Below are 19,105 nucleotides of genomic sequence, written 5' to 3'. Positions count from 1 at the left end.
GCGAATTCGAGACTCGCGATAATCGCGATGGGACGTGATTAATTTTTTGATTTCGGCTTGTTATGCGCGTCAATGTCGCGACGATTTTACGCGATTTATGTCGACGAGATGCTGCCAAAAATTTTCAACATCCCTGCTTCTTTCTTGCCGGGTACTAAAAAATTCGGTAGATCCTGACAACGCTTCTTTATGTCGTAAAACATAATGTTTTTAATTATTTTTGAATAAATAATTAATTTAATTATCTTTCATTCTTTTAATTGTTATTCTAAGATATAAAAAATCATATAATGTATAATTATTTTTTTAAGACATTTCGAACATCTCGATAATAATTTTTAAATGAACAATCAATTCAAATTAAAATTTTACTTTAAATTAATAATTTTAAAGAAACTTTTTTTATATCATATGATATTTATTTTTTTTTAAATATGCAACTTATTGATAATAAAATATAAAATATTTCTTAAAGAAATAATTTCACTCTTAATATTTTTCTAAAGCTATTAATTCAAAATAAAATTTTAATTCAAATCAATTATTCATTTAAAAATTATTATCGATATGTTCGAAATGTCAAAGTGTCTCAAAAAATAATTATACGTGATTTTTCATTATATATCTTAGAATGACAATTAAAAGAATGAAAGACAATTAATTAAATACTTATTAAAAGTATGGAGATATTAAACACGGATTTCGCAATAATAGTAGATTAATTAGTTCACTTCAAGATAGTCGATTCCGATAAAATACGAGCAGTATATGACTTCTGTGTAGAAGATGTTTCCTCGTCCTTATCGAAATAACTTCGTCCTTTCCTCATTCGCTTATCCCGTCTCCTTCACGCTATTTCCCTTCGGCTATTTTACTTTATCCTCCATCAAAGAGATGAAGCAAACGAAGCTTTCTATCGCGAGATTAGAATTCGCCAGTAATCGAAGGACCGATAAAGAGCGCCGTTAGGATCGTAAAGGTAGCTATTCCCAGAATATCGATTACTCTCGCCGCATCGAGATGTATATTCGATTACTCGCGTTTCTTCTCTCTTTTTTTTTATATTGAATAATATCATCGTCATTTCCCGATCGCAGTAACCGCGGCGCATATTAATTAAATATTGATATAGTTAATTGAACGACCACGTTAAATAAATGCCGCTACCACCGGAATATATATATAGCGAAAACCGCTGCGTCGTGGAAATTAAAACTAACAAAAACAGAGAAATTAATTGATGCGATCGAGCGAGCAATCGCGAGTAAGCGAAATAAAGTGCAACTCTGTTGCAACTTTGCCGGACGAGAGGAGGGCAACAATCTCGAATCGATGCTAATTAATAATTATTATCATAAAATTATAACATTCTCGCTGCGTGTTTTTGTCTTCTTATATCATTCATCGCCCCGTATTGTTTACCGTTGTACAATTAACTTCGACTCCGCATTAACATTTAATTAAGAGGATATGTGCCATTAATAATACATATATTTTTTAATGTAGTGGACATTTATTACGTTAAAATATATTTAATGTTGATAAATCATTTGGAAGATACTTAATTTGCCGCAAAATTTAATCCTTTTTTAATGCATATCTTTCACTGATATATGTTATTAATATGTTGTATATATGTTATTCATAATGTGTAAAAACTAATATATGCCAGTATATGTCATTAATAATATATACCCGTATATGTTATATATAAAAAATTATTACATTAAAATAATGTATTTAATGTTGCAAAATAATTTTATAGATATTTAATTAGTCACAGAATTTAGCCCTTCCGTCAATAATAATTTTTTCATCTTTTCATTAATAAATGGGTACCCATTCATTGGAGGGCTCAAGCTGTTTTGACATTTTCGATAATATTTTTAAAAAGATTGTCCCTGCGCGGCAGTAAATTTCTATTATTAATGACGACGGCAAATTTGGAGATACTTAATTAGTCGCAAAATTTTATCCTTTTATCAATGCATATTTTTCACTAATACATTGTATGTTATTAATAATGTTGTATATATGTTAATCATAATGTGTATAAACTAATATATGTTTGTGGATGTCATTAATAATATATGCCCGTATATTTATATGTAAAAAAATTATTATAATAATAGAATAAATTCTGTGTCGACAGTGAAATAAATTTGTAAGGTTTATTACGAACGACCCAACTGTCAAAAAATAATCTTTGTTCTTATTATATCACGTAGACATAATTTTTTGACAGCTGGGTCATTCGCAATAAATCTTGCAAAACTAATTATATATTAAAACGTATTTAATGTTGCAAAATAATTTCAAAGATATTTAATTAAAACCCCAAAATTTAACCCTTCCGTCAATAATAATTTTTCATCGTTTTATTAATAGATGGGTACCCATTAATTGAAGGGATGGAGCTGTTTTGACATTTTCGATAATACTTTTAAAAGGCGCAGCAAATTTCTATTATTAATGACAACGGCGGCAAATAATTTTGAAAATGACGAAAGATTCCACGGTGTGATATAGATAACGAATGATCTATGGTAGCCGTGCAATTATTTCCAGATAGGTTCACCGGGACGGCGGAAACTCGACGGCGTCGCGATTAATCGCGCAGGCGTAAATGAGAGACGATCGTTGTGGGACGCGGAGGTGATCCATAGATCGTGTCGGGCGTGATCGGTTGCGGGAGGAGGGTGGCAAGATGGAACTCATCCCGGTCCTTGTCTGCCTGATCGCCCTGCCGCCCGGCCTCTCGCTCTCCATCAAGAGCAAGCTCAACCCGCGGATCGTTCAGACGCGCTACGGCGAGGTGCAGGGTATCACGAGGTCCTTCGAGTACGCCAAGTTCCTCAAGCCAATCGACGTTTACCTTGGGATACCGTACGCGACACCGCCGGTCGGCAGCAACCGCTTTTCCCCGACGAGAGCGCCGAGTCCTTGGGAGGGAGTCAGGTAAAGGATTTTTTGTGAAATTTGATATAATAATATTGTGTATAATAGGTAGAATTAATATCGAGAGGTAAATTAATATTAATTTTCATTATTGTAAATCATTATAAATTATTATTAATTGATATTTATACGAATGAAAATTGATATTGAATTTTGGATAATTTAAGTAGGGAAGATATTAGAAAAATGTAACAAAATAGTATATTGTGTATCAAGTGCGGAAAGTTGACAATTGGTCACGAGTGCGGGGGATGGACGCACGAGCCGAAGGCGAGTGAACAATTGTCAATCCGCACTTGATACACATACTATTTTGTATTGCAAGTGCAGGCAAAGTGGCTGTTTCGGCGTGTTTTCTGTGCGCGAGGCGGCCGATCGCACGCCGCCATCTTGCCGCGGCACGGTGGGGGAATAGCCGGTTTCAATACATTTCCTACGGCTTGAGCCGTATACAATGACTTTTAACGCGGCTCAGCCGTAGATAATGGCTTTGAAACCGGCTTATTTACTCACCGTGTCGCCGCTAGATGGCGGCGGGGGAAATCGGCCGCTTTCGGCACAAAAAACATGCACCGAAAGTGCCACATTGCCTGCACGTGTAATACAAAATTAATATATGATAGTCTTTTCGATTTATTATTATAATTAATTTTTTGATAAAGACATTTTTATTACCACGACAATGTATTATATTACTGCACAGAAATTATTTTATTCGAATGAAAAAGCGGATCAGATAACTAAAGTGTTTCGTGATTCAAGACGATTTAAGGTTGCGCGTGAAAGAATTAATCAAGATATTACGTGTTTGCTTTCCCATTTAATTTCCCTAGTAAATAAATCACCGCGATGTAGATTATCCGAAATTACAAAGTTTATTTCCAAAGTCGCGCGAATGAGTTTATGACGAGTTATGCAGAAAGTTACGTCAAAGCTAATCAATTTTTAGTTTCGCAGCGGCACGAGATATCGATCGCGCTTATAACTTTCTTGCAGTTTAAGCGCAAATATTGTATACTTTTCAATTTTATATAACAAAGCGCGATTCTTCCGGGATGCTTCAGATGCCTCGCAGTCTTTGTAACTCGAAGTGTCCGGGAGATATACAACATTCTGAAATTATGCCAAGATATTCCTTGACGAATCTTTTAGATGCCGACGTAATATCGCCAGTAGGTCCGCCTATAATTGCATAATTGCCGAAAACTCGCGCATTTCTTTACAAAAAGTAGTGTATATATTTGTAGTATTGGTAGATTAGTTTATTAAAAATTGTATTTTTATTTTGAGAATACTCTGTTAAAAAATAAACGTTAAAACAGGAATGCTGACTATGACTGTTTTACCGACTTTGAGTTTAAGGAATTTTCTTTTTATTGGCTATACAAATTGAAAAATTCTTCTCCACAATTAAAGTACTGATAATAATGAAAGGGGAGCGCTGTAATTTCGTATAAAAAAACAATAAAAATTAAAAATTACAGTTTTTTGTGGGCATCTTGCATCAGCTCATAACAATACTTATTTAATACAAAAGTTCTGCAATTTATTTGTGCACAAAAAATATGGCGCTCCCAATAAAGATGACATGAAAGAATAATGCAGAAGTGAGTAAAGTGTAAAAAATGAGATAAAAGGTCTGTATAAAAGGATTTGTACTTGAATTAATTATGTATGTATATTTGCGTGCGGAATCGGTGTTGAGGCATAAAACAACAAAAATTAATTGCCGAACAGCACTCCCCATTTATTATTATCAGTACTTTCATTGTGGAGAATTTTTCAATATATTGAATAAAAAGTGAACCTAACCTAACTTAAAGTCGGTAAAACAGAACAATGGCAGCAGTTAATATCAAATATTCCTAATTTCAAAAAAATGTGGACAAAATAGGATTTATTTTTACATTAACAAAAGAAGTGCATGTTATTTTACAGCGCAATACATTTTTTTCGGTGAACACGCAAGATCCAATAAAAGACAAAATATTAAACAAAATTAATAAGAGGAAGGATATACTGTTATCCTATAAGCCAAAGACACTTCGTAGGTTAGTTCCCGTCTTGAAATTTATACCGTCGACGATGTTCATCCTTATTGAACACGGTTTATTCACTATACGAAACTTTGACCAGTTTTGGTTGGTTATAACGCACGAACGATTTCCGATTTCCTGTGCAGATTATCAGACTCGGTGGGTCCGGTCTGCCCCCAAAAGCTGCCGGACATCGCAAACGAGCAGGAAGCGCTCGAGCGGATGCCTAAGGGAAGACTGGAGTATCTGAAGAGACTGCTGCCTCATCTGCGCAACCAGAGCGAGGACTGTCTTTACCTAAACATCTACGCACCTGCCATGGGTGAGTACAAACTTGACCAATGTTGATGCAATCATCACATTGTTGCGATATGCGTCGTCTTTATCTATAATTAATTATTGTGAATAATATTTAAGAGTAAAAAAAAATTTTTTTCGTAATTATTTACATTAAGATTAATTTTATAGATTTTAATGAATTTTGTATACATATATAATCAAGGATACGTCCGGAGAAAATTTTAGTTTTTGTCACTTTTGTAGTTTATTAAAAAATTATGAACAAAATTTTTCAATGTGTAAATAGTTACGAAATTTTTCTCTCTTCCGCGAATTACTTTTTATTTTTTAATTCGAAAATAATATTCGCTTTAGAAGGCAGATTCGACGTATGCTAAGCTCCGAATGCCGAACATTCTCCTCTGCGCGCATCGCAGAACGAACTCCACCAAAAAGGAAGTGCAATAAAGATCGATCGATCAAGCATCGAAAGTTCTTTATATGTCGAGCATACATTCCCCGCGTTCCGGAGTCACGACTAGAGACGATATGCTTTTCGACACTATCTCGAGGGAAGAATTTCGCAACGCGATTCTGCAGAACTGTGTATTCACCGTCGTAACATATAGGAGATCCCGAGTTCCTTAAGACCTTTCAAAATATTCGAATAAAGAATTTCTTCAAAATTTTTAATTTGTCTTCTCAAGATGCTTGAGGAACGAGATTTGCAAACTTTGAATACAAGATTTAAGTTTACTTTTAAAATTAAATCTGGGAATGGTTTGAGAGTGGGATATGTAATTTTTAATATTAAAAAGTTTTAAAATTATAATGAAAGTATAAATTTACACTTACAGGATATAGAGATTTAAATGATTGTATATTGGAAATATTGCATTATATATCTTGATTATCAGAGAGATCATTATTATTTAATTAATATTTAATTAATGTTAAAATTATCCATGTAACAAGCTGACGTCATTAAACGTCAAAATGACGTTATTTTGGGTATTTGGTATCGTACAAACTGAATATATATTTTTTATTGAAAAAGTAACATCATTATAGCATATTTATAGCAAAAGTCATTTCTAAAATTATATTTTTTCTTATTTCATTTAAATTATCTTTGCGCGTGAATAAGCTGGAGATATTCGCGTCAAAGTTTTGAGGAAGAAGAATGGAATTTTACATGAACATTAGCAGATGAAATAATCCTTACTGGTTGTCAAGCTAGTCGCATCGAATAACGCGGAAAATTCTACAAAGCGAGAGAAAAAAAAATTAATAAAAAAAGCTTTGTGACAGAAATAGCCAGAGAGAAAGAGAGAGAGAGAGAGAGAGAGAGAGAGAGAGAGAGAGAGATATGTTCCGTTCATTACGTAGTGTCCCGATTAAAAAACGATTTTGAAGGTGATGCATTGGCGTTCCAAATTGAATCGCTAATCTAAGTTTGAGGGAACTTTTGCGCCGAATTGGAAGGCCCCGGATGAATTACAACGGCCGGAAATAGATGTCATTGACCTTTGTACGCGCGATATACGTATATAGTTCACTGTCTGAAACTCAACTCCTCGAGATTGTGCGAATTATTGAGCTTTCAACCGGACTAACGTCTGGCAAACAACATTCCAGACATCGCGCCATGATGAGTAATTATATTAATTACCAAGTAACTGCAAGATGTTATACAATTTTTAAATCCTTCTATTAATCCAGAATTTTCTATCAATACATGCATTATAATTATTTCTTTATAACAGCTGCTAGGCATTAAACATTCTTTTTAATTATATTTTAAGGGGATCCTAAGCTAACTTGAGTTTTCTTCCTGTTTTATCGACAAAATGTGAGGTTAGGTAAACTATAAATCTATTTATTGGCTATACGCATTGTTTTTTTACCTGAAATTAGAACGCTTCGCCTTTTTTTAATACTTTGATTTGTACAGGAAAAAGATTTATCAATCTGTTAGTTTTATATATCTTAATTTATATATTAGTTTCATATATTTTAGTTACAGAATTATAAATGCTTAGAATAATCAACGCTTGTCCATGATTAAAGTACATATACATAACAGGAACCTACCGATTTTATGTTAAAAGCAAAAAAAAAATTTAAATTAAAAATTAATGTTTTTTGTTTTAAGGGGATTTTAAATGTCCTTGAGAAGTCTGTCGTTTCTTTCCTGTTTTATCGACAAAATGTGAGGTTAGACAAACTATAAATCTATTTATTCTAAGCATCTATAATCAAGATATAAGAGACTATACGGATTGATAAATCTTTTTTCTGTACGAATTGAAGTATTAATATTAACAAAAGGCGAAGAGTTCTAATTTTAGGTAAAAAACAATCCGTATAGCCAATAGATTTATAGTTTAACTAACCTCACATTTTGTCGATAAAACAGGAAGAACAGATGTTCTGTGGGTTAGCTTAGGATCCTCTTAAAAGGGCTTCCGAATACAAAGGGATATATTGTATAAAAAATTTTCCGACACATATTTTAATATTTAATTTAATTTGTTTTGGGTATTTGTTCATTAACAGAAGAGTTTCTCGAATCGAGAACTGTCGCATTAATATTTGCTGCATATGTTAGAAATTTTCTACTTACCTTACGGACTTGTACAGTTACTTATATCTATTCTTCATGTATGAAGATGCTTTGAGCAGGACATGAGCTGGTCATATTTGCTGTTCAATTTCCGGTCCCGGGATGTCGAGAGGCGCGAAAGGCAGAAGAGAGAAAGGGAGAGAAACGAGATTTTCTATTTCGCCGTGAGAAAATTCAATGATATACGATTATTGAAACACCATTCACTCCGCTCGACATACGCGACGACATAAAATGGTTCCCTTCGAAATGCCGAGGGAGCAGAAAGGTAGAAAGAGAAAGTTTTTCGGCGAGAGAGAACGGGAGAGAAAGAAGTTAGGTGACGGCAATAAAAAAGGTTGAAGATGAAGGGGCACACACAACGGGAAAAGAAACATATTGCGTGTACCTGCCACAACGTCTCTCTCTTCGACGTTGCCTGCCGCGACTTGAAACTGAAGAGAGTGACACGGAAGAGATTTATCAAATATTTTTCATTTTTCCGCGCCACTGACACGCGGCCCGAAATTGCTTCCTGAAATCTCCGCGCCATTACGTAAAGTTTCGCGAGATTATGGCGCAAACTCTCGAACGGATCCGTAAATCCTGTCTAGTTTTCATCTGAGATTATTCCGTAATGTATTTAAGTTGCAGAAATGTTCTACATTAAAAAATTTAACAACACGATCAACCTTCAGAAAGACACAGAGAATTTAAATCCTATATATGATTTGGTTATTAAAGGGAGGTTCTGGTCAAAATCGATAAAAAAAAAAAAATTTTTTTTTGTTGCTTTATTTTCATTCTTTGGGTCTTAAAAATGTGTAGGCAAAAGGATATTTTTATATCTAATTTATTTATTTATTTATTTTTCTTCGTCAAACTTTAAACGCGTTTTTCTCGAAACACCTTTTTTTTGCGCGCGAAGCACGATTCCACTTCAACGACTGAACCAATTTCGATGTTTGACGGCTCAAATTAAAGCTTATTCAATTTAGGGGGCCTTAAGGAAGCGTTTTTTTTCAAAAAAAAATTTTTAAATATTTTTTTTTAACGTTAAAGCCAAAAAAAAATAGGAAAAACAGGTTTTTTTTTTCAAATGGCCGCTATTTTTTTTTTAAAGGGTTTTTTCAAATTCGGAAATTCATAAGGCCCCCCGAATTTCATCTAGTTTAAGAATATTTTTCGTTTTTTCGTTTCAAATCACTTGGCAGGGCTGTAGAGTGCTTCGCGCACATTCACTATCGCCGCGCACGGCTTTCTTTAGTGAGGGCTGGAGCCACCATTTTTAATTATTTTTGCTCGACAAAATTTTGTATGATTCGTCAAATATGTACTAATAAATGCCATAAACAGTTTTTTCAAAAAAAATTTACGTTCGCTCAAAAAAAATTCCTAAAATTACGTTAATTTTCGGGCCTTTGAACCAAAACCTCCTTTTAAGGCTGCTTAGTTAGTTCGTTTTCTAATATTACAACGTTAATGTCCAACAAACGTAGGACGAATTTTAGTATGAATTTTATTATGTAGAAGTGTGTCAATTTATTTCTTAGCAGGTATGATTTTTATTTCATTAATTTATATACATTGGTTTACGCTATTTATCATTTTTTTTAAATGTGCTTTTTATTAATAAATTATCAACATTTATAATTATTACTTTTTGATTGTAGACTTGATAAGGACCTGAACTAAGGTCGAAACGTTGTCTGAATTTTGAATAAATAACTAAAGAATAACATTGCTAGTTGTGGTCGATTTATTAACAAATTTTATGTATTTAAGTTGGTTATAATATTTCTAATTTTATAGAATGTGTAAAGAAAATTTTTATTCCAGGTAAACATTTTTTTCTAAGTTTTTCAAAAAAAAATCTTAATGCTTAAAAATTTTAAAAATAAAAATCCTTTTGTCGATGTCATAATTTTTCATCTCTTTGTACCAACTATTTTCGACATATTGTATTGCGACAATTTTAGCAAGCGCCATCAAATATTTTTTCCCATTAAATTTTAGGTGAATTTAATTTGAATTTTGTTTATTAAATAATTTCGGCGCATTTTTACATTTAAAATTGTTTTGGACATTTATATTGACAGAAGGAACAAATTATAATTAATAAATAATGAGAGACGGACATTTGACATTTTGTATTAAAGAAAGATATTATATGAAAATGAAAAATGCATAGTAAAATCGCGAGTGCACTTATTCAATATAAGGGTTAAATTACAATTTAGCTCTTTGTAATTTTAAATGAGGAGATGAATATTTAACATTATATATTAAAGGGAGATATTATGGAATCGGATCGTCGTGAAAATTTAAAATGCATAGTACAATCACGAGTGAACTTATATATTCGATATAAGTGTTAAATTATAATTTAACATTTTGTAATTTACATTTTTACCTGAAGAGATGGATATTTGATATTTCGTATTAAAAAAAAATATTATAGAATCTCGTTGCGAGAATTAAAAATGCATAGTAAAATAAAAGAAAAGACTTAAATTATAATTATTCCAAATAATTTCACTCGTTACTTCAATATGCATTTTAAATGTTCTCGATTTGTACAATATACTTTCCATCATAGAAAATGTCAGATAATCATCTCCTTATTAAAAATCACCAAGACACTCATGGGAACTTATATATATATTATTTCAATCTTGTATTTATCGATAATTACTGCAGGCGATTAAGGTAATGTCTGGTGGGGCAACTTCCTGCTCGATAACAGCTTGCGAAGTAATAATTCTCGAACTGCGATTCTCGCAATCGGGGTCTCCGAGAAAAGTGCGCCGGTATTGTCTCTCCCGGATTCTTACGTAATGGAAATTTCTATCGAAAGTTCGGATCCGGTTAATGCACGCCGGTCGTCGGCACTCCACGAATTCGGAGGGAAAGTTTCCGTTTTCCTTGGAAGACTCGCAATTACACGGCCGCCTGCACTCACAATTCCGACGACGATAGGTAAAGCCCAGTATCGAACGTATGGCGAAAGCGGAAGCGAAAGAAGAAGAAGAAGAAGAAGGCGACGAGTTTTCGAGGCGCGAACTAATAATCGAATCCACCAAGTTCGCGGAATTTGTTTCAACTCACGGAATACTTTGGAATAAGGCTCGCCCTTTTCCCACCCCTTTTACTTCAATAGGAGGGTGTGTGTCTTTTCTCGTTCCTTTTAGACGAAAGCACACAGCTCGGAAAATGATTTGTTCGTCCCGCGCGGAAGATAAAAATTCTCTTTCTTCATTTTTGTAAATAATTTTCGATATAATCCAAATCGATATTCTCCAATTGGACGCTTGCTCCCCCTTGGAATCAGTAAGAAATTCAGCATCTGCTCTCCTCGTGAATAAACACTGGAATTTTTTCGCAATATTATTTAATATAAAAATATTAAAGTAACTAAATAATAAAAAAATTGAAATATATAAAATAAATATGAATAATAATAATAATAAAAATATTAAAATAACCAAATAATAAAAAAATTGAAATATATAAAATAAAATAATAATAATAAAAATATTAAAATCGCCAAATAATAAAAAAATTAAAATATATAAAATAAAAATAAATAATAATAATAATAATATAAAAATAACGAAATAATAAAAAAATGAAGAAAGAAAAAGAATTTTCATCGTATCCCTCCCTGTAAAAAATCCTGCGGACATGTCAGGAGATAATTCATAGGCGAAGATAGAAGGTAGAAGGGAGGGTGAGATTCGTGACGTGTGAAAAATAATTTTCGGATATTTCACGGCACATTTTGCAGAAATAACTTTGCGACATTATACACCAGCGCGCGTTTAGCTTCGCGCGAAGGGGAGCGACAGGAAATTTAATGCGGCAAGCCGAGAGGGAAATCGCACACGATCCTTGCACATCCTTCCCCCTTTCAATGAAAGAGAACGTCACGAGTGCGGAGTGCGCATTCGCTCAACTTCCGGCCCGAAAAGGCATTACTAATAGCTCTCGTCGCTGTGATTAATGACGCTGGAGTAGCTGCTCCGTTTAGTCGTTTTATTAATTACGCCGGATAACGAAGGTCATCGTCTCCGCATGAGACTGCAATTTATTATGGCCCGACGCGCGACGTCGCGATTGAGACGACTGATATAAAGCGAGCAAATATCGACAAACGGACATGTCGGTTTAATCGTTACAGGAATACAGACATTTTTATACAAGGACCTTTTTCAAATTAATAATATACATTATAAATAATATAATATATATAATAATATAGATAAAGTGTATAAATAATATATAAAATCAATATATAAAAATATTATAGGTATATAATATATTTTATATATTTTTTATATGTTTAATATATATTTTATATGTTTTTTATATATCTAATACATTTAATATATTTTTAAATACAATATAAATATATATATATATATATATATTATATAATATAGATAAGTATATAAATAATATATAAAATAAATATATAAAATATTATAGGTATATAATATATTTTATATATTTTTTATATATTTAATATATATTTTATATGTTTTTTTATATATTTAATACATTCAATATATTTTTAAATACAATATAAATATATATATATATATAATAATATAGATAAAGTATATAAATAATATATAAAATAAATATATAAAAATATTATAGGTATATAATATATTTTTTATATTTTTTATATATTTAATATATATTTTATATGTTTTTTTATATATTTAATACATTTAATATATTTTTAAATACAAAATATATATATATATATATATATATTAAGTATATAAAAATATATAAAAAACATATATTAAAAGAATATATATACATATATAATATGTAGGAGAAATCTGCTAACAAACTTCAATTTTAAATAAATTAATTTAAATTCTATTTAATCTTCCTCTCTTTATCTGAAACTAATCAAAAATTAATTTAACGTTCCCGTGTTTAACTGGGACCTAAATAAAGGACGTTAGTGCTTCTTCGCCAAATGTCCCGCAAATTAAAAATTAAACGGAGAGTAAACGAAAATTTTTCGCTGACGTAAGAGAGGACTCTGGTGTATTTAATTCTACATCGGAAAGATTAAAATACCTGAGCGAAGACTCTCTCTCTCTCTCTCTTTTCTCTCGCGAAAGGTTTCCTTTGCCCGGCTGCTCATCTCTCGAAGAGGACAGTAAAATAAGAAAGAATATCTAGGACTATTTCTCCGGAAAATTCGCTATCCCTCTCTTTATTTCTCGGACTTGGTGTTTCACAATACAATTTTAAAGTCGACGTTCTCGTCTCGCTTCGCTGCATAATTCAGGAAGTTCCGCGAACAGGAGACGGCGGGATAAAGCAGAAGGAGGATCGATTCGCCGCTGATTTAATTATCTTTTAATGAAAGCCGAGATTCTACGGACCCGGTGTTGTAATTTTACGTCGTCCGCGAAGCCGCGCAGGCGCTCGGAATATAAATGGTAATTAAGGCTTGCCAGATGGACTGTTGTGTTGCGTTATTCCGGCCGATATAACCAAAATACGCCGCAGCTAAGTGAGGTCTGACAGACTTGTTAACTTCGCTAGATTTATTGCTGCTTTCCATCTCTAGATTGCTTGTCATAGCTTCTTGCTGACTCGTTAATCCGATTAATCTTGCCGAGAGTTTGAAGAAAATAGAACGCTTCCAAATAATACCAATTTAATTCGAGAATTTTGGAATTGCTGCGCAAAATTTGCAACAAAACACATTTTAAACCATTTGAGGGAAACAATAAAATTGTTTACAATTAAGAAGAGAATGGATTTATTTATAAAATAATAAATAGAGATGAAAAGAATTCTACTATTTTTATTGTTAACAAAGCCTAAATAAAATAAAAAAACTTAGAGATCTATTTATTTTAGTTGGGATATTTTTTCTGATATCCTCTCTCTTTCTATTTATATATTGAATTTATCGCACTATTCGGATGACGCGAGAGATCTCAGTTTGAATTTATATTAATAACTATTTTGTTGTTATTTATTATTTTAGACATTTTGATTGCAAACGTATTTATTTAATCAATTTCAATTTATTTTTTTCAATTATAATGCTCAAGAGGACCTTGGAAATGTATTCTATTCATATTAAAAATGTATATTTGATTTTTTTATTAATAAAATTATTAATAAAGTGATAAATAATATTCGATAAAATAATAGATAATTTACTTGAATTCGATTACTGTTGAATCCCGATGAATGAAGTTATTTGTCTCGAATGAGACGAAAATAATCCACGTTGCAGAAAATACAGGAAAATGAATAGCTCCTTGAGACCGTGAAATGTCTAAAGTGCGAAATTCGATGCGGGAAACCAAAACCGAGACCTTTAAACCTCTCTAGTCGTAAGATGTAGTTCAAGGGACGAAACCAGTAATACATCCACAAGTGACGCACTGAAGCAGAACTATTTTAATTGAACGAGTGAAACTACTTTAATTAAGGAGAACTATTCTCCGTTGGAAAGGCGAACATTTTCCCTCGACACCGGGGAGCGCAAAGACAACTACATTTTACTCCGAGGGACACTCGAAGAGGAGGAAGGAGGCTGCTGCTGCTGTTGCCCAATAGTAGACATTCGGGGTTGGTAGCCCGCGAGCAGCGCGAGGATAGTTTCCGAATTATTTTGCGCAAATTAGCGGCGGCTAATGGGCGTAATGGCATCCTTTCATGCGCAAAGGATCACATCCTCGTGCCGCTAAAGTAATTAATTATCCGTGGAGCTACCAGTGGCGCGTGCAGAACCCGGCAGTACAGATCAGCTCGTTTCGTATTCTCCTGGCTCATCATTCTCATCATATCCGTCATGAAACACGGGGAAGAGTCGCATTAATTCTACGATTTGCTGCAGCTTGTTCAGACCGATTCGAAACGTTTACCTCTTCGAGGAAGTTACGCTATTTTTATTTACGCCTTCGAAGGTCCAAGAAATATCTCGAAAAAACTGAGAACAGCCAGTCTCTTGCTTGAATATTATTATAGTTTTGTTGAAATATTTTGGGAATAAACTTTATAGAGTTGTTCCATATTTTTCGATTATTTAAGGGAATCCTTGAGAAATCTGTTGGTTTTTTTCTGTTTTATCGACAAAATGTAAGGTTGGATAAACTATAAATCTATTTATTGGCTATACGGACTGTTTTTTTTACCTGGAATTAGGCCAGGGCGGATTTGGCATTGAATAAAAGAATATAAGTGAATGTTTAGATATGAATTTGGAAGCCTAGTAAACGAGAATAGCTTATTCTACGTGTGTACACGAAAATGTAGAATGAGCTAGTTAGTCTCTTTTACTAGAGTTCCAAATTGATATCTAAACATTCACTTATATTCTTTTATTCAATGCCAACTCCACCCTGGTCTAATCTTAGATAAAAAACATTCTGTATAGCCAATAAATAGATTTATAGTTTATCTAACCTCACATTTTGTCGATAAAACAGGAAAAAACAACAGTTCTCTCAAGAATGTTTAGGATCACCTTAAATCTCTCGTCAATAAACGGGTATTGATGTATTCAGAGTTACTTTAAATTAGAAATAAATTGGAATAAAATGCAAAGAGGTTTTGTATTCAGAAAATATACCAAATATAACATAAATATAAGCTCTTAAAATATAACAGAACACATAATATTCGATGCTATAAAAAATGTGTTGGCAAAAGAGTAAGCTCTTCCTAGGTTGAATCTTGAAATATTTCGAGGTATTTTCGACAAGATATTTAGTTGTTGATCAAGTCACAGCTATGGCATTCTCACAATGTTTCAATTAACGGAGACTGTAATCGATTAGAGGCGCGCAAACATATTTCCGGCGCAGCCGTGGCGTAATCGGACTTGTCACTGCTAGCAACATCGATTCTGTCCTTCGTTGCTAAGCAATAATTCTCTGCTATCGCTCGCGACCTCTCGAGCAGAACACTAATTCGTCTCCTCCGTTCTGCCGGTCCTGTACTTCCGGATTTCAATTTCCACTAGGTATGTCTCTTTCCCTCTCTATCACTCTTAACCATCATGATCCGATAAAACTTGAACGTCAGTGTTGATGGTGAAAATAATTTTGAAATAATGAGCAAAGATGGGAAAAAGACAATTTATTTTTTCTACTTATTTTTAAGAATTCGTATCTAAAGAATTTTATTATAAAGCACATATTAAAGAGAGCGGTGAAGAAAAATTAATGAATAAAATTTAAAGAGACTTTATATTCGGAAACCTCCTAAATAACGGGAAAAATGTTCGATGCCCAGCAACTGCTATAAAAAAAATTGTTGCAGTTGGTACCAGTTATTGGAAAAAATTAATTTTAAATGAGAAATAAAATAGAATTTATTGGTTATATTCCATTAATTTCTATATATTCGTTATTTACGAATAACGAATTAATTAATTACTCCGCGGATAACAAATAATAAAAAAATTATTCTACTGTTTTTTTATTTGTTATTTGAAAATTTAAAATAAGAATGGAATACATTTTTTCAAACTTTTATTTAAATTTGATTTTGGTATTATTTTTTTAAATATACTACCAGACATTTTATAGGAGCGAAGTAGCATTGTGACATATGAGAAAAATTCTATATTAAAATTATTTATATATTTAATATTTTATATATTTAATTATTTATATATTATAAAGTAATGATTAAAATATTTATCTCATTTACTTATATAAAAAAAATAAATAAAATATGACAAATAAAAAAGAAATAACTAACAATAAATTTCCTTTTTCATTTTAAATGAATAACGAATTGAAATCGAATAATGAATAAACAAATAACGAATAACAAAATAATAGTTATTTGTTGTGTTTAATTAAAAATTTATTTCAATAAACATCTATTACCGTCGTATATCCATTTATTGATGAAAAATTATGTATTATTGATAAAAGGTAAAATTAATCTGTAAAGTCTTTATACAACATTCTAAATGTCTTAAGGGGATGCTGACCATGACTGTTTTACCGATTTTAAGTTCAAGGGCTTTTCTTTTTATTAGCTGTACAGATAAAAAATCCTTCTCCACAATTAAAGTACTGATAATAATGAACGTGGAACGCTGTAATTTTGTATAAAGAAATTCGTATAAAGAAATAATAAAAGTTAAAAGAATTACAGTATTTTATTGGCCTCTTGCATCAGCTCATAACAATACTTATTTAATAGAAAAGTTCTGCAGTTTATTTGTGCACAAAATATGGCGCTTATTCCAATAAAGATGTAGAATTTTTTAATCTGTATATTCAATAGAAAATAAACCTAACCTAACTTAAAGTCGGTAAAACAGAACAACGTCAGCATTCCTTTAATTTTTTACGTGAAAATTCTTACTTTAATTAAATAGAGAGAAACATTAATTAGATCGCTCTCATTGTACATATGCACATTCGTGCATACATGTTCAGGAGGCTAGTGGCGTGTTTCTTATACTGCCAACGATTACTTGCGAGTTTAGGGCGGATCGACTTCTTGTCCAGCACGTTCTAATCGCTTTCTTAATGAATCCTTCTTCATTATACCGGCTGCAACTGAAAGGAGCACAGGTGCAATCATTTACCCGGTTAATAGCGGCATAATTTACGCGAGGACGTCGCGTGGTCGGTCTGCGAGTTCGCAACGTCCTCGTTCTCGTCTTCTCAAAGGGTTCTTCAACTCTCTTGCCCGTTCCCCTCTTCATCGGAGTAACCCGAGTAATGCATGGGCTTTGCGGATTAATTAAGAATAATTAAATTTCCTCCGCATCCGATGGAGGCCGCAAAAATTAATTTAGAGTTTTTCACGACGACGAGAAGGCTCTCCTCCGCAATCTTGATTTTTTTACCTCGAGGAAAATTGCGGTAGATCAAAGATCTACTCTCTTCGTCTTCGTCTTCGCAAGACTAAAGCCCCTGCGTAGTTATTGTTTCCACCTACCTATAATTAAATTTCTTTTGGCCGGCAAATCACGGGAAGCTTCTTAAATCTAACTCGTTTAACCGATAACCCCCCGCAATTTCTTTCCTTCAAAAGCTATTATGAAAGGCACCATTATGTTCTTGCTCTCTGCCCTCTCAGCCTAAAATAACGAACCTTCTTTTTCATGAGAAAAGGGAAATAGCTTATGATTTAAAAATGGATTACAATTTAAAAACGATTTTGAACGGGGCATCATTATTAACAATATTTAATAATACAAGGAAAATATAGAAAAACATTTTTTTAAACTCACCCTTTAAAAATGCATGTTAAATTGACACTTGTATGTATCTGTCGAAAATTTTAAATTTTATGGTGGTTTTTTTTCCATGATAGCTTTAGGCTTTTTGCTGCAAGCAACTGTCGTCACATAATTTTATTTTTCTAAAAAAATGAACATTTATTTTGATAAATATCCGTCACTTTGATATTGATTCTTGTAAATTTTTAATAGTGAAAATTAATTTCAAATCTAGTTAAAATTAAAGATAAATGTTTTCATGATATACAATATAATTATAATATTGTGAAAATATAATTATATTTGCCGATTGTTCATACAACAGATTTCAACCAAATAAATCTCGCAACAAAGAATAAGGAAAATAAATGCTAAACGCAAAATAAATTTAATGTTTTTGTTATCACAAAATATTACGCAATACGAATTTATCAAGAATATTTTATTTAAAAAATTTGTAATTAATTATTAATTAAATGATTAATACATCGATTAAAACATCTCATGAAATATATTAAACTCAAAGCTTTGTGAGAGAAATTAAATAAATGCCATAATCGTAATAAACTGGCTTTATATTTTTTACAATTTTATAAAATAATTTTTATTATAAGATTTTGTAATTTATAAATTTTATTATTGTTGTATTTTGAATTTTAATTAAAATAATAAATAATTATATTAAATACGCACTTTGATAAAGACTGACTATCATAGCGATATATATAGTTTCGTGTAATTTATTAATTTATTACATTTTTCTGTATATCTTCTTGCATTTTAAATTAATTTCGTTGCGGTAGATCAACATCGCGAATATAACTTTTAATATTTACTTTAAAAAATGTAATTTATCTTATTTTATTTTTACAAATTAATTTAACATCATTTTAAACGCTAAATTTTCATGTTATATGAGAAAACGCGCGCGTTTCTTTTTTTTAAATCTACAATTTTATAATTACACTTTATCAAATAATATACGAC

At 31.9% G+C, this 19,105-nt stretch overlaps 1 protein-coding gene across 1 annotated transcript in view; it reads left to right on the top strand.

The window, feature by feature from the left end:
- NLG-4 (neuroligin 4) overlaps window positions 1-19,105 on the top strand; it is a 309,809-nt gene that overhangs the window by 70,353 nt on the left and 220,351 nt on the right. The window contains exons 3-4 of the mRNA XM_029310718.2: window positions 2,569-2,958; window positions 5,141-5,316. Coding sequence (XP_029166551.1) covers window positions 2,708-2,958; window positions 5,141-5,316 — 427 coding nt within the window. The 5' untranslated portion in view covers window positions 2,569-2,707. The remainder of the gene's footprint in view (window positions 1-2,568; window positions 2,959-5,140; window positions 5,317-19,105) is intronic.

This window comes from Nylanderia fulva, unplaced genomic scaffold (genome assembly GCF_048542155.1).
Source record: "Nylanderia fulva isolate GAGA-0341 unplaced genomic scaffold, ASM4854215v1 Scaffold15, whole genome shotgun sequence".
In the NCBI taxonomy this organism is placed as follows: Eukaryota; Metazoa; Arthropoda; class Insecta; order Hymenoptera; family Formicidae; genus Nylanderia; species Nylanderia fulva.
The sequence above is the reverse complement of the archived record's forward strand: the minus strand, read 5'-3'. Positions and strand labels throughout refer to the sequence as shown.